The following is a 19,243-nucleotide window of genomic DNA, read 5'->3' on the forward strand; positions in this document are numbered from 1 at the left end:
ACAAAAACAACTCACCGGTGGGAAAAGAACAGAAACAAGGCACAACACAAACCGCTAATTTCAGCAGTGTGGAATACCGCCGATTATACCCGAGCGCAATTTACTACAACAACATGTTCATTGTACAGCGGCTCAGCAGCCGACGGAATATATCGAACAACTCCGGAGAACTACATTGGTGAATAATATACATGGACAGCTTGTAGCAAAACAGTCCACTTAGCTAGCAATTGTTGGATTGCTAGCTGGTGGATTGTCGTCAAATATGCTAAAACGTCAACTCATATGCAAACGGTGCGTATTGGGGAAAAACAGGATTGAGCGAAGAGCCGTTTTTTTTTTTTTGGCAGAAGGCTTCGCAATGAAAACAGGAACAAGTGGAAAGAAGCTACCAAAGCCGAGACACGACCAACTCAGGGCGCAAATGCTAATTCGGCTCTCGGATGACACGGTGACAACATTGCCGCAGGATGCAAGCATGTATCTTAATACGGCTCTGCAATCCGAGTGATTCACCACAACGCCATCCGTCTAATTGGTTTTGTTCTGGCGAATCACTCCGGGTTTCCCTTAATAGAAAAAGCAAACATACTGCTTTAACGTCGGGTGACAAGGGCACCTTGGGTGTGCAGATGTTCAACGCAGATGACAGATGGCGGTGGCATGGCGAAGGGAGGAACGGAAGGATTTTCCGTGCCACATGCACCCCTTAACTCTTAATTTCCCCCCGTTATAGTCAACACACCCCCACCCCACCCCACTGACGTAAAGTCTCCATACAGAGGGTTGTGCGATGTCTTTATCTATGTGATGCAAACCTCTGACCTGACCTCTGACCTCTGCACCGTGAGGCCGACGTGCTTAACCAGTTGAGCACACCTGATAATAAATGCTAAATATCATCTTGCTTATCGTCTCAATCAAAAGTCTGTATTGAGGGTCGTTTCATGGGGTTAATTTATGGAGAAAGAAATACATTAAAAAAATATTTAAATCTACTCTAATCATAAGCATTGAGATCAAACCTCTACGGTTTGTTTACTTGTCATACTGTCGGCTGACAATTACCAACGTCGATGGCTTGGGCTGGTTGATGATAGAGCCCCCTGGTGGACAAAAGAGCAACCATTAAGATTGCTTCCTTGGTGCACATCATGATGTTGGGAAAATGAGCTCACAACTCTAAAAAAAAAAGCGATTTACATGAAAGTTGTCTAAATCGAGGGTCTCGAAGCTGTTTGTCTGAGTTTGTTATGCATGGTGTTCACAGAAGTAAAAAAAAAACTAAACAAAAACATTCATGTCAGTATGATTTTTTTTACTGAAACCTTTGAATAATAATAATCAAAGTCAGAATAATAGTAACCATAATAAATGTTTGTAATGTGAAATCTTAACATCCTGAAGAGGATGAACATTTTTAATTCAGGTCAATGGAATACCGGTAAGAAATATGAGAGTCGTTAGAGGACGAATAAAGGGCGTAATAACAATGTACACTGCATTTTATGGTAGAATATTATGCTTCAGTATTCACACATTGAGATCGAAAACAGGTGCTTTGTCAATGCCATAAAAAAGTACCACTAGAAAAATAAATAAATACATAATATAATGCAATGGAGTGCTAGACACGATAATAACCTTCATGTGATGAACCAACATTCATTCTGTCAATTATTTAATAGCTAGCTGTATATATATAGCTTGCTAGCTAGCTATTAAATTATTATTTTTTAAAAACTATAATTATTATTTAAAAAACTATTAGGAGTGTGTCACGACTATAATAATAACAATCCTGAAATACAACACCACACTGGAACAGATGTGTTAGGGTATTTGTGCAGCATTTTCCCTCAAATGCATAACAAAAACAATTGTATTGAAAGAGTTCAGCAATTGGGGATAATTCATCAGCGGTAGTAGTTTAAATATATTTTTTTTAAGTCTGCATTTTGTGCAGACAGTGCAATCGAGGCAGGATGCCCAGGAAGCCGGAGAGAAGAAGAGGATTGTTCGGACCAGGTAGAGAAGATAATTACCTTCATTCATCTTCACGGCACCCCGGCATTGTTTTCTGATGGGGGCAGGTGAGGACAGGCCCACTTTGATGAATTTCCCCTTGAATTAGCGGTCACCGGCGGATCTCGAGCCTCCGTCACTCTGCGTGCTCTCATTCATCATCTCATTAGGACCCTGCGCTGGGCTGCATGGGTCTGTGGATTCCCGGGGACAAAGGGGAAAAAACTATTAGCTCCATAATGACTGTTTAATAGTCTAAACCAAAAAACCAAAGTTGATGCCTCGAGTTTACTTTGGCAAAGAGCTTGCTAGCTATGGCTCGCTTACTAAAGCTTTGGGTGCTAACGTTAGCTGACTCGCGACTGCGTGCTTTGCATTGATGTGGTAGGATAAACTTGAGCTGCTTCGGTGGTAAGCAAACTCTTTACAAATTAGGCACACCACTCTACCTTTATCAATAGTGCCGTCAGTGCGTTTTTGGAATGTAAATGTTCCATTCATTGGATCGAGAACTCTCACGAGCTCCTGCATTTTCACCTCTCCTTTTCTCACCTGCTTACTTAGCCCGCCCAACTCCAATGGGAGCCTATCAGCTTATGCTGAGCAAACCCAAACTTATGACAGCCAATCAATGTCCGCTTCAAGCTGTGACTGACAGTTGTTTCCCCACCCTCAACGACTCCAACACAGGAAGCAAACACATGATAAGGGATGTGAGAAAAAAAGCAACCCACCTACGGAAACAATAAAGTTTGAATATTAAAATGTAGATTAACGCGATTAAAAACAGGACGTGCTAAATATGACCGTAATTAATCATCCTCAATTAACGCGATCATTTGACACCTCTATGTATAACCGCCCAAAATGTGTTCAACACCGCACACCAACCTCCTACTTAAGCACACAGAAATAGATTTGTCAAGTTGCCACTCTCCTCTCCTGTCGAACTGCTAAGGAGCCTTTTTGCCTTTGACTGACATTGATATGATCCCCTTAAGCTCCAAACCTGGCACGGGTTTACTCTTAAAACAAATTAAGCCCATGTCACGCCCACATCCACCTCCAGCTTCCCGCTTTACCCAGACCCAAGGAGCCTTAAATCTGTAATGTGGCTTTTTAAAAACTATTTTATTTGTTTGCTCCCAGGACACAAAAATGATGACGGCTGCGTCGCTAAGAGCAGATCAAAGTTTTCAGGGAGGTGGAGTCTCATAGTAGAAAGTAGAGCAGAGATGGAAAAAACAAGATCTTGGACTCGCATATCGACAGCTATTTCTTTCAAATTGAAAACATCAATTGTGAGAGTCCAACACTGCTTTCCCCTACATCATTTGACCCTTAAATTGCAGAGCATTTGACCTCTACCCACTGTTCTCTAAACCCTCCTGATTTATTTTAATATATAAACAGCCACAAGGAGATAAGATAAGATAAGATAAGATAAGATATCCTTTATTCGTCCCACACTGGGGAAATTTAAGTAGGATCACATGTTAAAGGCTTCTTCAATTTGCTTTAATTGAGGCCTTTAGGCTTCAGAGATTCAAGCAAAAATGTTCTCCAGTTTTATTTTGCTGCCCAATCATTTTTCCCAGCAGGGAAGGCCCAACATTTGGTCACGTTTTCATGTAAAAAGAAATACTGTACCTTGACAGCTGAGAATTCATAAATTTTCTGTTTACTTTTGAAATGTTTAAATAATTCAAAATTCTAAAATAATAATCATAGAATAGAGCACATAATGTAAAAACATCGACAATACTTTTATCGTAGCGAGTTCTCAACTTGCCTTGATGTTAGAAGCGGTTCTATACTATAATTTGCACTCTATCATTGCATCCAATTCAATCAATTTCATGTTGGAGAAAATCTGGAACATCTTTTGAAAATATCTGTTACACGACGTAACCACTTTTCCTTTTGAGATCAATTATTTCGTAAGATTTCATGTCATATGTGATATCCTGCTGTCGGCAATACAGAATGTCTGCGGAAACAGGCACTTTGAAAGCCACCTATCAGGGGTCCTTTGTGAGGTACAAGCAAAATGGCCGCCTCCGTTCTCTGTAGGAGGACGCTGGTGGGCTGCCACACATTTAAGTGTATTTCAACACCAAAAACGTTAATTTCTGCCAGCTATCCGAGCGGGACTCTACTGCAGACGGCGTCGTATAATCCCAAACCCCTAAAACTGAATATTCGCGATCCTTATATTCCAGACAAGAGCCGGAACGATACGCCGGACTGGCAGAAGACGGGCAAATACGATGGGAAACTGTACGGTCGTTACGGCTCGAGGTCCGGCATCGACCCTGCCTCGCTGTGGCCCAGCCACACAGAGCTGGACAAGATAATCGCAGAGGAAAATGAGTGGCATCCTCCGCTAGAGGTCATGTTGAAGAATATTGCGGCCAAACAAAAGGCAGAGGCTGAAAAACGCATGGCGAAGTGAGTGATGCTCACGTCGCTAGGGCATTGGTTCTATTGTCGAAACGCAGTCCTTGACATTGATTGATCCCTTCTGTCGCTTGAATTTAAAGATTATAATATCTCCATACCCCATACTGTATGAACCAACGCTGCTTGTTAACATTACTTAGAAGTGGGCATTACTTTGGATGAACTGTGGCAGTACCCTAAGATTGATATGCTTACCTCTCTGAGACGACGTAGTTGACTGCCAATCAAAATGATAGCTCCAGTAACATTTGTTATAATGGATCGTTTCTATTCCCGTCCACAGGGAGAAGCTCATCGCAGAAAACATGGCCAAAATGCCCAAGATGATCGCCGACTGGCGCAGAGAGAAGCGCGAAACTAAACAGAAGCTCAAAGAGGAGAAGGCACGTCGTGACAAGTTGTTGGCTGAGGCCAGAGAGCGTTTTGGCTACTCGGTGGACCCGCGCAGCCCCAAATTCTTGGAAATGGTTGCCGAAATTGAGAAGGAGGAGAAGAAAAAGAAGAAACTAATGAAACGCAGACTGAGAGAAGAGCAGGCGGGAGTCCCTGTCACTCCTGCCGTTACCTCCTCGTAAACTTGGACTCGGTCAATAGAAATACATTGTAGCCTTATCATCTGCTTAGTCATCCCAATTAAGTGCTCATTTTGTTTTCCAAAGCTGTCTGATATTACAAGAGCTCAATTTCGCAAAACATTTCCACTGTGCAGTCTTGCAATTGTCACCACAGCTTTTTAGTTTCCCTTTTTTGAAATACATTTTGACCTCAGATGATGTCAATGTCTCATACGTCTCTGCTCTTAACCACCAAAATAATGCAGTTACACTAAATGTCATTTAGAGTTGCTTTAATCAAACGCTTGAGGCAGATTAAACGAGGTCCAAAAATGGAATGTCTTTATACACATATTTTATAAAAGCGGAGTTCTATTCAAAACTATACAACTTCTTTCTACTGTTTTGACACCAATGGGGTCTTCTTTTTCTCAAATGTCAAAAAAAAAAAAAAAAAAAACCAATATAAGTGCAGCATTCAGTTGATGAAACCGCGCATCGGCTAAATCTGCCAAAGTGTCTCGATGACGGCAATTGAAGAGTGCCCTCGGTGTTAAAATGTCTCTCTCCCTATGGATGAGTTTAGTCTTCGTCGACAGAGCCCGCCTTCAGTTTGGCCAGAGCGGCGTGGATCCTGAACTGCGTACGAGATTCCATCGAGTATTCTTTGTAGTTGTTTCTAGAAGTCAAAACAAGGACTGTTAACGGGCAAACGTGGCTTGTCGGAAATTTCAATCAACTACCAACAAAGTACCGGTACAGTTTGAACTTTAAACAAAACAGATTTTGTAGTGGACCTTCCTTCTGAAGGAGTGGTTCTCAAACTTTTAAAACCAAGTCCCACCTGCCCCCCCAAAAAAACACCCGGCTCTCCACACCCCGCCTTTATGACAATGTAATAACACAGTCATCCAGAAGGCGTGAGTATTCTTCAAAGACAAGCCCAAGGTTTATTCCATTTAACATTATTATAAACCACGATTCTCAAACTTTTAAAACCAAGTCCCACCTGCCCCCCCAAAAAAATACCCGGCTCTCCACACCCCGCCTTTATGACAATGTAATAACACAGTCGTCCAGAAGGCATGAGTATTCTTCAAAGACGAGCCCAAGGTTTATTCCATTTAACATTATTATAAACCACGATAACATGTACAGTTTAAGCATCGACACTGCGCTTAAAAATAGCGAAGTAAAAAAAAAATAAAATACTGAAATCATTCATTCATTCATTCATCTTCCGAGCCGCTTGATCCTCACTAGGGTCGCGGGGGGTGCTGGAGCCTATCCCAGCTGTCTTCGGGCAGTAGGCGGGGGACACCCTGAATCGGTTGCCAGCCAATCGCAGGGCAGACAGAGACGAACAACCATCCGCGCTCACACTCACACCTAGGGACAATTTAGAGTGTTCAATCAGCCTGCCACGCATGTTTTTTGGAATGTGGGAGGAAACCGGAGCACCCGGAGAAAACCCACGCAGGCCCGGGGAGAACATGCAAACTCCACACAGGAGGCCGGAGCTGGAATCGAACCCGGTACCTCTGCACTGTGAAGCCGACGTGCTTTTGTCCCTACCAAAAAACTGGACCAACCGCTTACTTAACTCATTCACTCCCAAAGACGTTTTTAGACGTCTTTTCAGACTTGGTCCAGAATAGGCTGCTACTGATTTGATTTAATCAAATGGGAGTCACTTACTTGGCCTTGTGGAGCAGCTTGATGGCCTCGTCCCGTCGGCCTTGTTCAACGAAGAGGAGACTGAGCTCCACCATGGAATTGGGAATGAGGTAGTGGTCGAACTTGAGCTTCTTCTCACTGAACAAAAACAAAAAAACGCTCCGCTGTGTTTTTAGATTCATTTAAACATAACGATCCAAAGACGCGTCACAAGCGCTCACCTCGAACAAACTTTATGAAAGCATTCCTCGGCGCCCTGGAGGAGCCCCTGGTTTTTCAAGCACATTCCCTTCAGCAGGTGGACGACACAACGGTCATCCAGGGAATACTCGTTTTCTACGGAGGTGCAAAGCAGACAAGACGGCATCCCGTGTCAGATTTCGCGTGCGTTCCGCTTCTTTCGCTCAAAAGGGCGCATCTGAAGACCTGGAGACTCCAAGAGCGTGCGCTCGGCCTCCGCCAGAGTCTGGATGATGCCTTCGGTCAGCTCCGGTCGCTTTTTGATCATACTGAAACCGTTCCACATGTACATCATCTCCTGGATTCAAGCGGGGGATGATCAAGGTCAAGGGCTTTTTTTTCGCTGCGACGTCCCGAAGAGTTTCAAGTCTTACCAGCACGGGCACCGAGAGCCTCACGGGGCACGGGGCTTTGTAGCGGCGAGCTTTGTGGATGGCAAACTTCTCCGTGGGGGGAGACTTCCCGGCTATCTTCTGCTTGAAGAGAGGCACTTGTCTAAACAGAAGGGGGGGGGGGGGCACAAGTCATGCCTTTGACGATCATCTCTACCGACGTCACGGCACACTTTGTGCGGAAAAGGCAACCTGGTGGGGAACGACCGACCTGAAGAGATCCACCTCGTCCTCTCCGAAGGGACGTTCCTCTTCCCTGGGCAGCATGCTGAGATACGCGGCTTTCATGTAGATGTACATAGCCTCGTGGGGAACAAATTGGAGATGGATATTCTTTCCGAAGTGCGTATGAAACCGTCGGCGAGACGGGACAAGAGCGGCGATCGTCTTTTCTCGCGCGTACCTTGGACCAGCGGCTTTCCTTGCTGAGTAGGTCTGCGTAGAAATAGGCCATTTTCCACGCTCGCTTATACGTGAAGCACCACATCAACTCCCAGTAGCACATGTGATGGAACTGCTTCCACGTTTGCTGGGCCTTGCAGCCGTCTTCAAATAGAGCCACCGCCTGGCGACACAATCGTCAAGACACTCAAAGCACGCACAAAAAACAGATTACAGTTGCCCGATGTCAACATTTCAAAGTTGGCCATTTGGGCCTCCAGACAAAAAAGGCCCCTTTTTAAAAAATTCATTTAATATGCACCCGCAGAAAAGCCACACGAGCACAGGGCGGATCTTCTGAATTGTCAAGACACGGATTACAGTTGCCCGATGTCAAAATTTCAAAGTTGGCCATTTGGGCCTCCAGACAAAAAAGGCCCCTTTTTTAAAAATTCATTTAATATGCACCCGCAGAAAAGCCACACGAGCACGGGGTGGATCTTCTGAATCGTCAAGACACTCAAAGCACGCAAAAGACAGATTACAGTTGCCCGATGTTAAAATTTCAAAGTTGGCCATTTGGGCTTCCAGACAAAAAAGGCCCCTTTTTTAAAAATTCATTTAATATGCACCCGCAGAAAAGCTACACGAGCACAGGGTGGATCTTCTGAATCGTCAAGACACTCAAAGCACGCTAAAGACAGATTACAGTTGCCCGATGTCAAAATTTCAAAGTTGGCCATTTGGGCCTCCAGACAAAAAAGGCCCCTTTTTAAAAAATTCATTTAATATGCACCCGCAGAAAAGCCACACGAGCACAGGGCGGATCTTCTGAATCGTCAAGACACTCAAAGCACGTAAAAGACAGATTACAGTTGCCCAATGTCAAAATTTCAAAGTTGGCCATTTGGGCCTCCAGACAAAAAGGCCACACGAGCACAGGGCTCCTGAGAAGGTGTGTAACCCAATGCGGTTGAGGAGCCGATGACACGATGGCCACGGTTGTGAGATCAGAAAGCTTTGCCACACAGGAAATGAACACCAACAGGAAATGAGTGCAAGCAGCAATCTTTTTTCCTCCCCACACAAACCTCATCGATGTTTCCTTTCATCTCCTCTGCCCTGCCGGCAAAAAACAGGAAGATTGCTCCCTGTGCAGAAAAAAAAGAGAGAAATACTTCTTTAGGTTACTGCTCATCCACCAGCCACCTTTTTGCCAGCCAATTCCTCGTGATTTTGCAATCGACTCACCCGCGGATAGCGCAGCCGGAATATTTTCAGCAATCTTTCCGCTTCTACCACGTGTCCCTCGCCTGTTCCTGAGAGAGAAAACAGCTTACAGGAGCAAGCGGATGGGTTGGGATAGAAAGCAGCCGTACCGAGTATGAACGTGAGAAAGGTGTAGTAACAAAGCAGGAGCAGAACACACAGCATGGAACGCAGGTTCGGCGCCGTCGCGCCATCGTCAAGCAGGGACAACCCGTAATCCTGAAACAAATATGTGGGTGAGATCACCGCGCCACGGTCGACGCGCAGGTGCGCAGGATGCGATGGCTCACCTACCTTGTCTCCCGAGAAGCCGGCAAACTCTAATAGTTTTAGTATCCGTGGCGGAAATAAAGAGAGCGTCTAAAGAAAATGACAGGAAAATAGCATTTGAGCTGAACAAGACGCGTAAGATCTCCGAGCAATCGTCGAGTGACACCGTACCAAATTAAATGCTCCGATCCCGAAAGAAATGCCGCCCTCTAAGTGAGTGTGGCTGGGTCCTTTCAAACAGCTTTGAGATTTGACATAGGAATGCAAGTCTCTGGAAGACAAAATTGAACCACCTCAGAAAAATAACGGCACACGGCAGCCTGGAACGAAAGACAAAATCCTACAATCGGGAATACGACCATTCGTACTGGGCAAGGGAACTACGGGACCTCGCTGGTCAAGATCTCCCTTCTTTGATTTTTAGGGGGGGGGGGGATGATGAAATCTTTAACATGAGTGAGTAACAGCGATTAAAGAAACTGTTGACACCAGGCGGGGTGGGTGGGGTGGGGGGGGCAATACGTCTCATACGAAGACGGTACATGTACGAACGATAGTTTCCGCTCTTAACTTGCCTCCGCGTCGGGTCTCGCATATTTATTTTTCTTTTTCGGTCACGTTGGGGGCCGCTAGTTTGTTTTGTGTTTTTTTTTGCTTGTGTAAGCTTTTGTTAAATTGTAAATTATTATCATTTTATATTCACGCATTATATTCTTTTATGTTAGTTACCTTAATTATACTCTGATTAATACGTCCTGAACTATTCTTAGGTTGCTTACTTGTGATTGGAGAAGAAAAACAGGAAGGCGGGTCGTTACCGGAAGGGGGAGTGTTGGTTGGAGCGTTAGCGGGGAGCGGTTGAGAAGACAAAAAATAAATAAAAAGGAGAGGACGACTTCGTTTGAACACAACTCTTTCTCTTTTCATTTTGAATATAAAAATGATAATAATTAACAATTTAACAAAAGCTTACACTTGGGTCAAAAACGTTTGGGCACTCGTGGTTTCCACAATATGACGCCGCCTTGCAATCATTCATCAACAAGAGGTATGAAGAAATGAGACGAGACCTTAGCTTAGCATCTTATTACACCGCATTTTGTCGGCCCCCCAGCCCATAATTCACATTTTCACTGCACATATTCCAGATGCACACCAATGTACGCAAAAGCTACTTACTTGTAAATCAGGTAACTGTTTCGTACTTTGATCCCACCTTTGATAAAACTCACCATGTTCTCATCCTGCCGAGAAATATTCGCTGCTGTCATTTGGCTCGATGAGTTCAAGGACATTTGGGGGGTTTTTTTGGGTGGGGGGTGTGTGCGTGGTGCAGTGTGTCATGGTGGCATACCTGTAGGAAAGTGAGAGCAGCTCTTTGGAGTTGGCACTCTGCGTAACACACTTCAGCATGGAGCTGCTCTGCGCATGCGCGGGAGAAGATGGGAACCGTAATAAACAAAATCGTGACATTCTAAACAACCCGATACGCCACCTTTCAAAGTTTGAGGCTCAGGAATTGGACCGCATCTTGAAAAAAAAATGAAGGAACATTTACCTTCAGTGAGCGGCTCCCCCGTTGACTTCCCTAAATTTGGAGATTTACGGCGGAACCTGCAACAATGTCAGGCGTATCAACATCAGAACCGCAGTCACGTTGCGTCGTGCGCTCTCTAAGTAGCAATCGGTCGCCGTTACTTTCGATCGAAGGAACCCACCTCTGACAGAGATCCTGAGCACTCTTCATGGTGGCTCCAGCGTCGCAGATGTCATCGTGCTGGAAAGTCATCATGGCCTGCATTTCCAGGACCGTGGCATAAATGAGAGCATGGTACATGCTTTCATCCACTCTGCATCGGAAAAAAAAGCGGCGTCAGCATTCGGGCGGGCACGCCAAGTCGTCACGGTCGACAAGCAACTCACAAGAACCAACTCATGCGTGTTCACGTCCGATCCGGAGATCGGCGTTCCGCTTGGTGTCATTTTAGCGGTAAAAGTCATCGAGCTCAATTTTTTTTTCAGATTTCAGATTTTTTTTTTGGGGGGGGGGGGTAACTGTGGTTTCCACTCCGAATTGGTTGGTCGAGGTTAGCGAAATGTTGTTTGAAACTTGTATTCTTTGGCATTCGACTCAGCATGACTTAGATTTGTTCTTGATTTTACTGCTTGGTGCTTTCTACCGCCTTTATTACCGATTTGTCTTACTGTTTATTGTGCATGTTAAATCGCTCTATAAATACTGTTGACTTGACTTGACTTGACTTGAAACTTCTTAGCCGGGAAGTCGTTTTCGTGGAAGGCGGCTACTACCTCGCAGCATGAATTGTTGATTTAACAGGGCTGCCATTTTTGGATTGTTGAAACAGTCCGACCTCGGGCGTCAGCTTCAGCAAACACACAATATCCTGGAGCATAGAAGCTTACCTGAGCTCCACTTGTACACCGCAAATCATCTAATAAAGCGCACATTTGCTTCATAGTTGACTGTTCCCAAGCAGAGCACCTGTGGCCAAAACGACCGACCTCTTCTTCTGATACGTCACCATGGAAATAACTCCCAACTCAAAGTCAGACCAAAAAAAAAAAACTTTACTTTGACCGCAGCCTCTCCATACTCTCATTGAAGTGATTGTTTAGGAAGAGATCCAGGGCCTCCATGCACTCATCCAGGCTTTCTTCGAGGGTCATCGGGGATGAGTTGCTAAAAGAGATTAAAAAGTGGGACATAAGGAACGGGTCATGTGAACTTCACTTATAATTGCGTGAACATTTTGGCTCAACCGCCGCTGAGCATTCAACAGTGACCTTGACTCGATTACGTCCAAATGCAAAATTCTTGGAAGTGATGACACCTTTTGATGACGCTTTTCATTCATCCATATGAAATATGGAGGAAGGCCACGCACACGGGGTCACGTGACCCCCCCCCCCCCCCACTGTTTTACACAGAACATACGGTAACACAACAACATTTTTGGAGGCAACAGAAACGCCCGTCGAAAGTGTTTAAATTGGTGTTTTACCAGACAAGAGGCTTGCGGGAAAAAAAAGACTGACTTCCAGATGAGCAGGAAACAGCTATTTGTGGTTAAGGGTTATTTAAACAACTGCTCGGACAACTTTTTTTTTTTACTTGCGCGAGTTAGCGCGTCTAAATGCCGCGACTATTTCAACAAACGCAAATTAAGTCGAACTGTGGCGTTTAGAAAAATAAAATAAAATGGGGTTGTACTCACTTGTGAGCAGCATTGTCGTCTTTTCCATTGGACATGTTCCCTGTCAGCTGCTACACCTGCTCGGACCTGTTGCAGTTCACACACACCGGAGCCAACCGAGGCGCATTGACGGACTTATCCGCACCTGAAAACTGAGCTCCCGAGTGGGTCCGAAAGCGGTCCGAGCGTTGGCATTTATTTCTTCGGTTTCCTGTTGAATCGGTCTGTGCTCAAGTCGGGGTGTACAGGTATTCGGCGGCGTGCCTGCAAGCGAAAAAGAGTGTCGCACTTGACTCCTCCTCTGCTTCCCATTGACACGCAAAGTTTGAGGAAGGCAAAGGGAAGGAGGAAAACTTCCGAAAGTCGAACGTGCACAATGACGTCACCGATCGCCACCGCGGTCCGGTCCAACCGGCCCGCCGTACCTGCACAACGTTGGCGGAGGCGGGCGACATTCTGACGCTGCCTGCTAATTGTATCAGTAGTAGAAAGTGGCGAGAAAACGTTTTGTATGCACGTAAAAGGGGCACATATGGTGCGTGGTGTCAGTGACGTAGCCGGCTCGATCTTTTTTGTTGTTGTTGTTGTTGTTTTGCTCACTTTTGCACCGCCCAAACACGACATCCAGACTCGAGGCAGGTTTCACACCCATTCATTCATATTTGTCTGTATGACAATATGTCAAATATATTCCACGCGTATTGGAATATGGACGGTCTAAAACGCTTATCGTGTGTAAAAAAAACTAAGCTAAAGGTGGCCTAAAGTTAGAAAACTACGACTAATCACCATCGAATGTACAAAACCACTTACGTCCATTTCAAGCTCTGAAAATATATATATAGGCTTGCACACTCACGGAAGACACCTTGCTGTTTGTCTTTCTATCGCCAATAAACACGTTTCATCACACATGTAGTGTAAATGGCAAAATTCAGTAGTCTGTGGGGTATTTTTTATGAGCGTGTGCGCCATATTTAATCAGTCTTACGACCAGAAAAGCGACTTGAGGTGCCCAGTGGAGTCCGTGTGTACGGCGCCTCAGCCAGCAGGTGGCAGTGTTGCGCTCTATTGGCGCAATGTCAAGAAGATGCCCATCTACAAAGTTACGTAGAGCACGCTTTGGGTGGCTAATGACGTGCAAACTTCGCCGCCATCTTGAAGTCCCCGGCGACAACTTCCAGCCCATCAAAACCACCAGCTTGACCCAAAGTGAAGGTAGACTCCGCAGTCAAAATGGCTATTTCAAACCAAATAATTTTTGACAGGTTTGAATCGATGACTCAGGCAAACTTTATATTGATAACACACAAGGATTTGTCTCCGTTGATGCGTGTTGGACATGGCGATTTATCAAGCGAATTGCTTGGAAAAGATCTTTCTAAACACATCCTACACCACAGCATGAGACAAAGGACAATGGTCATTTAGCATGCTTTTATTTTGAAGGTCCGACATTACAGGATGGGCTAACATCGTGCTTTTGGCTTTCCTTGGAGAGCCGTTTTGATATCATAAGATGACATGGCAGGCGAGTTTTATCAAAGTCCCAAAGATCTGAAAATAATCATGAGCCAGACACTCGAGTTCAGGGTTCTGTATCGGTGCTACTTTGCCATTTGAATAATTACACTACTATATAATTTTTGTTCAGAGACGGGGAGGGCATGGAGGGGTTCAAACTCAGCGATTCAGGGCCTTCAACCTCATTGGTCGGTGTGTACCCCGCTTACAAAGGCACGATCACCAGACAAAAGTGATTTCATGACGACAAAGTGCAGGTTTTCGTGGCAACTTGGATACAAAATACCGGTAACCCCCCTCCCCCCTTGCCCCCCCCCCCCCCCACACAACTCTGGTTGAATGTGTCTTCCTCTTCTATTTAAATTCCATGCATTGCTAGCGCTTTCACCCCATCATTAAGTTTCAAACGCAACTAATATTTGTTCATCATTTCAAAATTAAACCGTAAATCAATTTTATTATGACAATATTAATCATCACGTAATTCAGTCATGTGTGTCAAAGGCCGTAAAACACTCTGTCACATTAAATAATCACTGGCGTAAATTTGCAGTCTCCTGGATAAATGCTCTATTCACGGAAACTTATTTCTCTTCATCGTGCTTAAAATAGGCTTGTTAGGCCGCCCCTCACCTTCTGATCAAGCAGATTAGACATTTATGTACAAATATAATCAGTCTTTTTTTTTTTAAACAGGCAATATGGTAAAGTACCGTAGAATTTGTCCAGGGATTAAAATGATCCTTTCGTAGTTGCTTCTCAGGCTGTCCTTGAATCGATCTTGCAGTAAAGGATCATGGAAACAGTCATGGCACATAACTGCGGAGAATACACGGAATACGCTGTGGGTAAGAAGAGCAAATGCAACGGCAAATACGACTCACGCTTGAATTAGGGCTCTTGCACAAAGGCGTGTTATTTTGAAACAAAAATTGTGAAAAAAAAAGAAGATGCCCGGACCAGAATTTGAACACCCCTGGGTTAAATGACCTCTGACCTGTAATGAGCTCCATTCAAAAAAAAGTACATTTACCGCAGAATGAATGGGACAGAATCTTACACCTTTGAGGGCCATGTGCATCATTTTGATTTGAGCTTCCCAGTAAAATCTTTACGCACCTCTTTTATACGTGTGTTACATTTTTAAAAAAACAAAAACAACAACAATAATCTGATTACTCGATGAGGAGTGTCCGTACCTCAAGGGCTGCAATTCCCAGCGCCACAGCTACAATTGCCACCGTGTTGTCATTAATCAGTTGCGTGAATTTTTCAAAGCAACCCGGGATTGCCTACAAAGTGGACAGGGTAGAGGTCAAAGCATGACTGGCTAAGACTGCGGGTATCCCCAACAGGCAACAGAAACGCCCGTCGAAAGTGTTTAAATTGGTGTTTTACCAGACAAGAGGCTTGCCGGAAAGAAAAGACTGACTTCCAGATGAGCAGGAAACAGCCATTTGTGGTTAAGGGTTATTTAAACAACTGCTCGGACAACTTTTTTTTTTTTTTGACTTGCGCGAGTTAGCGCGTCTAAATGCCGCGACTATTTCAACAAACGCAAATTAAGTCGAACTGTGGCGTTTAGAAAAATAAAATAAAATGGGGTTGTACTCACTTGTGAGCAGCATTGTCGTCTTTTCCATTGGACATGTTCTCTGTCAGCTGCTACACCTGCTCGGACCTGTTGCAGTTCACACACACCGGAGCCAACCGAGGCGCATTGACGGACTATCCGCACCTGAAAACTGAGCTCCCGAGTGGGTCCGAAAGCGGTCCGAGCGTTGGCATTTATTTCTTCGGTTTCCTGTTGAATCGGTCTGTGCTCAAGTCGGGTGTACAGGTATTCGGCGGCGTGCCTGCAAGCGAATCGATCCGAACCCCAACATATACGAGAGATCATACCGTGAAATGGTCAATCAGCGTTTGATTACAGGGCTTAGCCTCCGGACAGCACGGAGGCGGGTACTGATTGTTGTTGGTCACATAATATGGAGAATCCACAAAGTTTGAGGAGTTGTAGATCCCACAACATTTTAACTGAAGAAACAAAAGATGGGATATTGAAAAAGCTTCAGTCAAACAAACGCTAACAGATGTCGATCGGCACTACACACTGTGCTCATTGTAGTATCCCACAATCCGGTGAGGTCAGAATTCTTCCCGTAGTCCTTCTTGATGCTCTCGACCGCCGCGGTGCCAAACCTTCGGAATACGTCTTCGGCCTGTACAAATATTGAGTCGTTTGCATATCCGGATACAAAAGATCAGCCAGAAACGGGCTCTGGCGTGGAAATGTACTCGTGCCAACTTACCAAAGGTCTGAAGACCAAAATCACCACAGCTCCTGCGACCTCGGCTAGGAAAACGAGCAGGATTATGATGAAGAACTATAGGACAAAATACGGGTCCGTTATCAGGCGCACTAAATTCAGCAACGTTCCCCGAAAGCGAGTTGGTAACATGGATGCGACCGCCTACCAGCAGCAGCATGCACTTGCTCTCTCGGATAGCCCCGCAGCATCCCAGAAAACCAATGACGACGAGAAGCACTCCGATAGCGATCAGCAGGTAGCCCACGTTGAGCACCTGGCCGAGCTCCGGGGGGGCGTTTTCGATCATGCCCAGGAATTTCAGGATGGAGCCGCTGTCCACTTTCACCCAGATGCCGACACCCAGGATGACTGCGCCCGCCACCTGGGGGGACAGTTACATGCAATAAGAATGCTAGCTAGCGAGCTAGCTAGAGCTAGCTAGATGGATAATATTATTTTATTCAAATCAAACTGCTATTTACTTCACTGTACACACACATATAGGGGTGTCCAAACTTTTTGCCAAGGGGGCCAGATTTTATGTGGCAAAATGTCGGGGGGCCGACCTTGGCTGACATTCTTTACATTGAACAACAATATTGTTCAAGAAACTTTAGTAAGCCAGTCTGTTTCACATTTCCATTTTTATTTGAATTTCAACAATCTTAAGAATTTCTTTTGGTTCATTTGAAACAGGAATTTGAAATATGACATATCAGTCAATCTAAACACGGAGTGATGTCTTGTTAACTCGTGAGTGATGCCCTCTAGTGTCTAAATGCTATTACTCATTTAGTGAATGCTATTACTCATTTAGCCACTAGAGGGAAGCAGTACTCTATGAAACATCACTCACCAGTCGACGAGACCTCAGTCAATGCAACACGTGTTCCATTGCGCCCAACCTGCGGGCCAGACGGCACTGATTTTATGACGGGGGCCGAGGGCCGGATGGAATTCGACCGCGGGCCGGATTTGGCCCGCGGGCCGGACTTTGGAGATGCCTGCCATAGGGTGTAATTTAACAATGAAAGGATCAAAAGCATCAACTTACAAAGATAATACCATTGAAAAGAAACATCATAAACTTGAGGAATCCAAAGCACCCCATTTTGGTTGCCGGCCGTCGTGTTCAACCTGTAGAAAGAAAGGAGCAAGGCACAAGTGGGTTGGACGGCCATCACAAAAACGGGTTTGCTGTTCACTTTAAAGATATTTCCCCTTTCAAAAGAACACTTATGTGATACTGTATTGTTAGCATTCATATTTTTGATGGTTTACACGTCACAGTGAGCACATGAAAGAGACTGTAAGCCTTTTTTTTAAGTGCGAGCACTGAACAAGGGTGTGGCACCTGCCGTTTTTTTCCACCATCTTTTATGAACATAACCTTTGCGACTTCAATTCATCCTCCGCATGACATTGAACAAACACATATCATCTTACGTGCATTTGTCTGGCGGGCGGCTTTGTCCGGTTTCAAATCAAACCGAGGAGGAAACGGACCTCCTGGATTTTGGGGAAAGTCTTTTTGAAAAATGAGTTACCTGTATTAGATCAATATTCAGGTAGAGTAAGTGATGAATGTTCGATTTATGCTGCATCAAAACCAAAAAAAATTGAATAAAGCAAAGGCTACAGCAATGAGTTATTACACTGTTATGATCATGTCGTGTCACTTAAAACAAGTGCAATTACTCGACGCTTTCTTTTAAAAACAATTTAAGAAGTTTGACTTGTTTTTTTTTTTAACCGGAATAGCTTTCTAACAGATTAAAAATACGAACACTTTGGAGTTACTTGAAATCTCGACATTTTATCGCCTTTGCGTTGTGTCCGACAATTCAAAATCATTGTCGGTGCGCGGAGCGTTTCTCAGCTCAGCGAGCCCGCCGGCCCGCGTCGAGGTAATCATCCATTTGAGGGTCGGAGGTCAAGTTGCCCTGACTTCTCTTCCTCATGGAGTCAGGTGGCGCGTAATGGCAATTCAATGCAAATGAAAGCCGTACCCGCATGCAAATGTTCCGACGCAACCCTGTTCAAACTGCATCCAACGTCGACGAGCGTTCTCAAAAAGGGATGTTGAGAGAAATACTTGCTCGAGGCCAAAGGATGGTTTCACGGGCGGCCGATCGAACAAAGCAACAAAAAGGAACACAATTCAAGTGATTTCAAGTCCTGCTTACCTCTGAGAGAAACAAAAACTCTTGAGCTTGGCTCACCTACAGGGAATCTTCTTCCTTGACTCCGGGGATGGAATAGCTTGGGAGAAGACTGTGGAGCTAAATGCTCTTAAAAAGACAAACAGACAACAAATTCAAAACAAAACAAAAAAAAACCACTCACAAATTGCCACCTGTGGCAACTGTAAGAGCTTTCGATGCTTTTGACTCACGATTTTAAAGCAGCCAGTTGATTTGTAAGTCGTACAGAACGAAAGAGGGAGGGGGAGGGAGGGAGGCGTGACCGAAGCCGCTGAGTAACACATCACCATGGAGCCGGACTGGTGCTCGCTACCCCTGGGGGAGGAGGCGCTCGGATCACCTGGGTGGAAACTTGAGTTGGGAAGAGTCATTTTGAAAACAAACAAAAAAAAATATTTAATGGTAGGCTTTCACTCTTTTGGCCAGATTTTGAGCTCTATTTCGTATTATGTGAATTGAAACAGCAGCGAATTCTTAAAAAAAGCAACTGCCAGTGTTCATCACGAAACATTATAAGAAGCACCTTGTTTGATAGTTTGAAGTATTCTTACATACAGTAATTTGTGGATGAATAATGAAACCAAACGTGGATGTGGGGTCTCGGAGCGCAACGTGCTTCATTCATTCATTCATTCATTCATCTTCCTAACCGCTTGATCCTCACTAGGGTCGCGGGGGGTGCTGGAGCCTATCCCAGCTGTCTCCGGGCAGTAGGCG

At 44.8% G+C, this 19,243-nt stretch overlaps 5 protein-coding genes across 14 annotated transcripts in view; 2 read left to right on the forward strand and 3 right to left on the reverse strand.

Annotated features, from left to right (window-relative positions):
* The window catches only part of nfixb (nuclear factor I/Xb), a 77,399-nt gene extending 74,789 nt beyond the window's left edge, over positions 1 to 2,610 (reverse strand). For all 3 annotated transcript variants that reach the window (XM_052049326.1, XM_052049322.1, XM_052049321.1), the window contains exons 1-2: positions 2,475 to 2,610; positions 2,046 to 2,219 (exon numbers count right to left, since the gene is read on the reverse strand). In XM_052049326.1, coding sequence (XP_051905286.1) covers positions 2,046 to 2,051 — 6 coding nt within the window. In that variant the 5' untranslated portion in view covers positions 2,052 to 2,219; positions 2,475 to 2,610. The remainder of the gene's footprint in view (positions 1 to 2,045; positions 2,220 to 2,474) is intronic.
* The window catches only part of elof1 (elongation factor 1), a 135,710-nt gene that overhangs the window by 92,029 nt on the left and 24,438 nt on the right, over positions 1 to 19,243 (forward strand). The window lies entirely within an intron of this gene.
* Positions 4,048 to 5,183, forward strand: gadd45gip1 (growth arrest and DNA-damage-inducible, gamma interacting protein 1). The gene is made up of 2 exons (XM_052049334.1): positions 4,048 to 4,476; positions 4,772 to 5,183. The coding sequence occupies exons 1-2, from the start codon at positions 4,076 to 4,078 to the stop codon at positions 5,061 to 5,063; spliced, it is 693 nt and encodes a 230-aa protein (XP_051905294.1). The 5' UTR covers positions 4,048 to 4,075; the 3' UTR covers positions 5,064 to 5,183.
* zgc:158403 (tetratricopeptide repeat protein 39A) lies at positions 5,381 to 15,875 on the reverse strand. 6 transcript variants are annotated; one of them, XM_052049318.1, is made up of 19 exons: positions 15,740 to 15,875; positions 12,508 to 12,620; positions 11,865 to 11,972; positions 10,990 to 11,121; positions 10,830 to 10,885; positions 10,626 to 10,693; positions 10,451 to 10,515; positions 9,443 to 9,542; positions 9,296 to 9,361; positions 9,112 to 9,220; positions 8,984 to 9,051; positions 8,824 to 8,883; positions 7,755 to 7,916; positions 7,563 to 7,654; positions 7,334 to 7,454; positions 7,146 to 7,257; positions 6,941 to 7,055; positions 6,741 to 6,857; positions 5,381 to 5,721 (listed from the first exon to the last, which is right to left on the reverse strand). In XM_052049318.1, exons 2-19 carry the CDS (start codon positions 12,540 to 12,542, stop codon positions 5,625 to 5,627), a joined length of 1,683 nt encoding a protein of 560 aa, XP_051905278.1. In that variant the 5' UTR covers positions 12,543 to 12,620; positions 15,740 to 15,875; the 3' UTR covers positions 5,381 to 5,624. The 6 variants fall into 6 exon arrangements, with proteins under 6 accessions (XP_051905278.1, XP_051905276.1, XP_051905277.1 ...); XM_052049316.1 differs by having other exon boundaries at positions 8,984 to 9,220; XM_052049317.1 differs by lacking the exons at positions 12,508 to 12,620; positions 15,740 to 15,875 and adding an exon at positions 12,632 to 12,998.
* On the reverse strand, positions 13,909 to 19,139 carry tspan34b (tetraspanin 34b). 3 transcript variants are annotated; one of them, XM_052049332.1, is made up of 9 exons: positions 18,718 to 19,139; positions 18,545 to 18,613; positions 17,377 to 17,459; positions 16,489 to 16,704; positions 16,323 to 16,397; positions 16,125 to 16,232; positions 15,913 to 16,047; positions 15,210 to 15,302; positions 13,909 to 14,829 (listed from the first exon to the last, which is right to left on the reverse strand). In XM_052049332.1, the coding sequence occupies exons 3-9, from the start codon at positions 17,431 to 17,433 to the stop codon at positions 14,770 to 14,772; spliced, it is 744 nt and encodes a 247-aa protein (XP_051905292.1). In that variant the 5' UTR covers positions 17,434 to 17,459; positions 18,545 to 18,613; positions 18,718 to 19,139; the 3' UTR covers positions 13,909 to 14,769. The 3 variants fall into 3 exon arrangements, with proteins under 3 accessions (XP_051905292.1, XP_051905291.1, XP_051905293.1); XM_052049331.1 differs by having other exon boundaries at positions 18,509 to 18,613; XM_052049333.1 differs by lacking the exon at positions 18,718 to 19,139 and having other exon boundaries at positions 13,909 to 14,043; positions 14,724 to 14,829; positions 18,509 to 18,711.

Source organism: Hippocampus zosterae, chromosome 17 (assembly GCF_025434085.1).
Source record: "Hippocampus zosterae strain Florida chromosome 17, ASM2543408v3, whole genome shotgun sequence".
Lineage (NCBI taxonomy): Eukaryota > Metazoa > Chordata > Actinopteri > Syngnathiformes > Syngnathidae > Hippocampus > Hippocampus zosterae.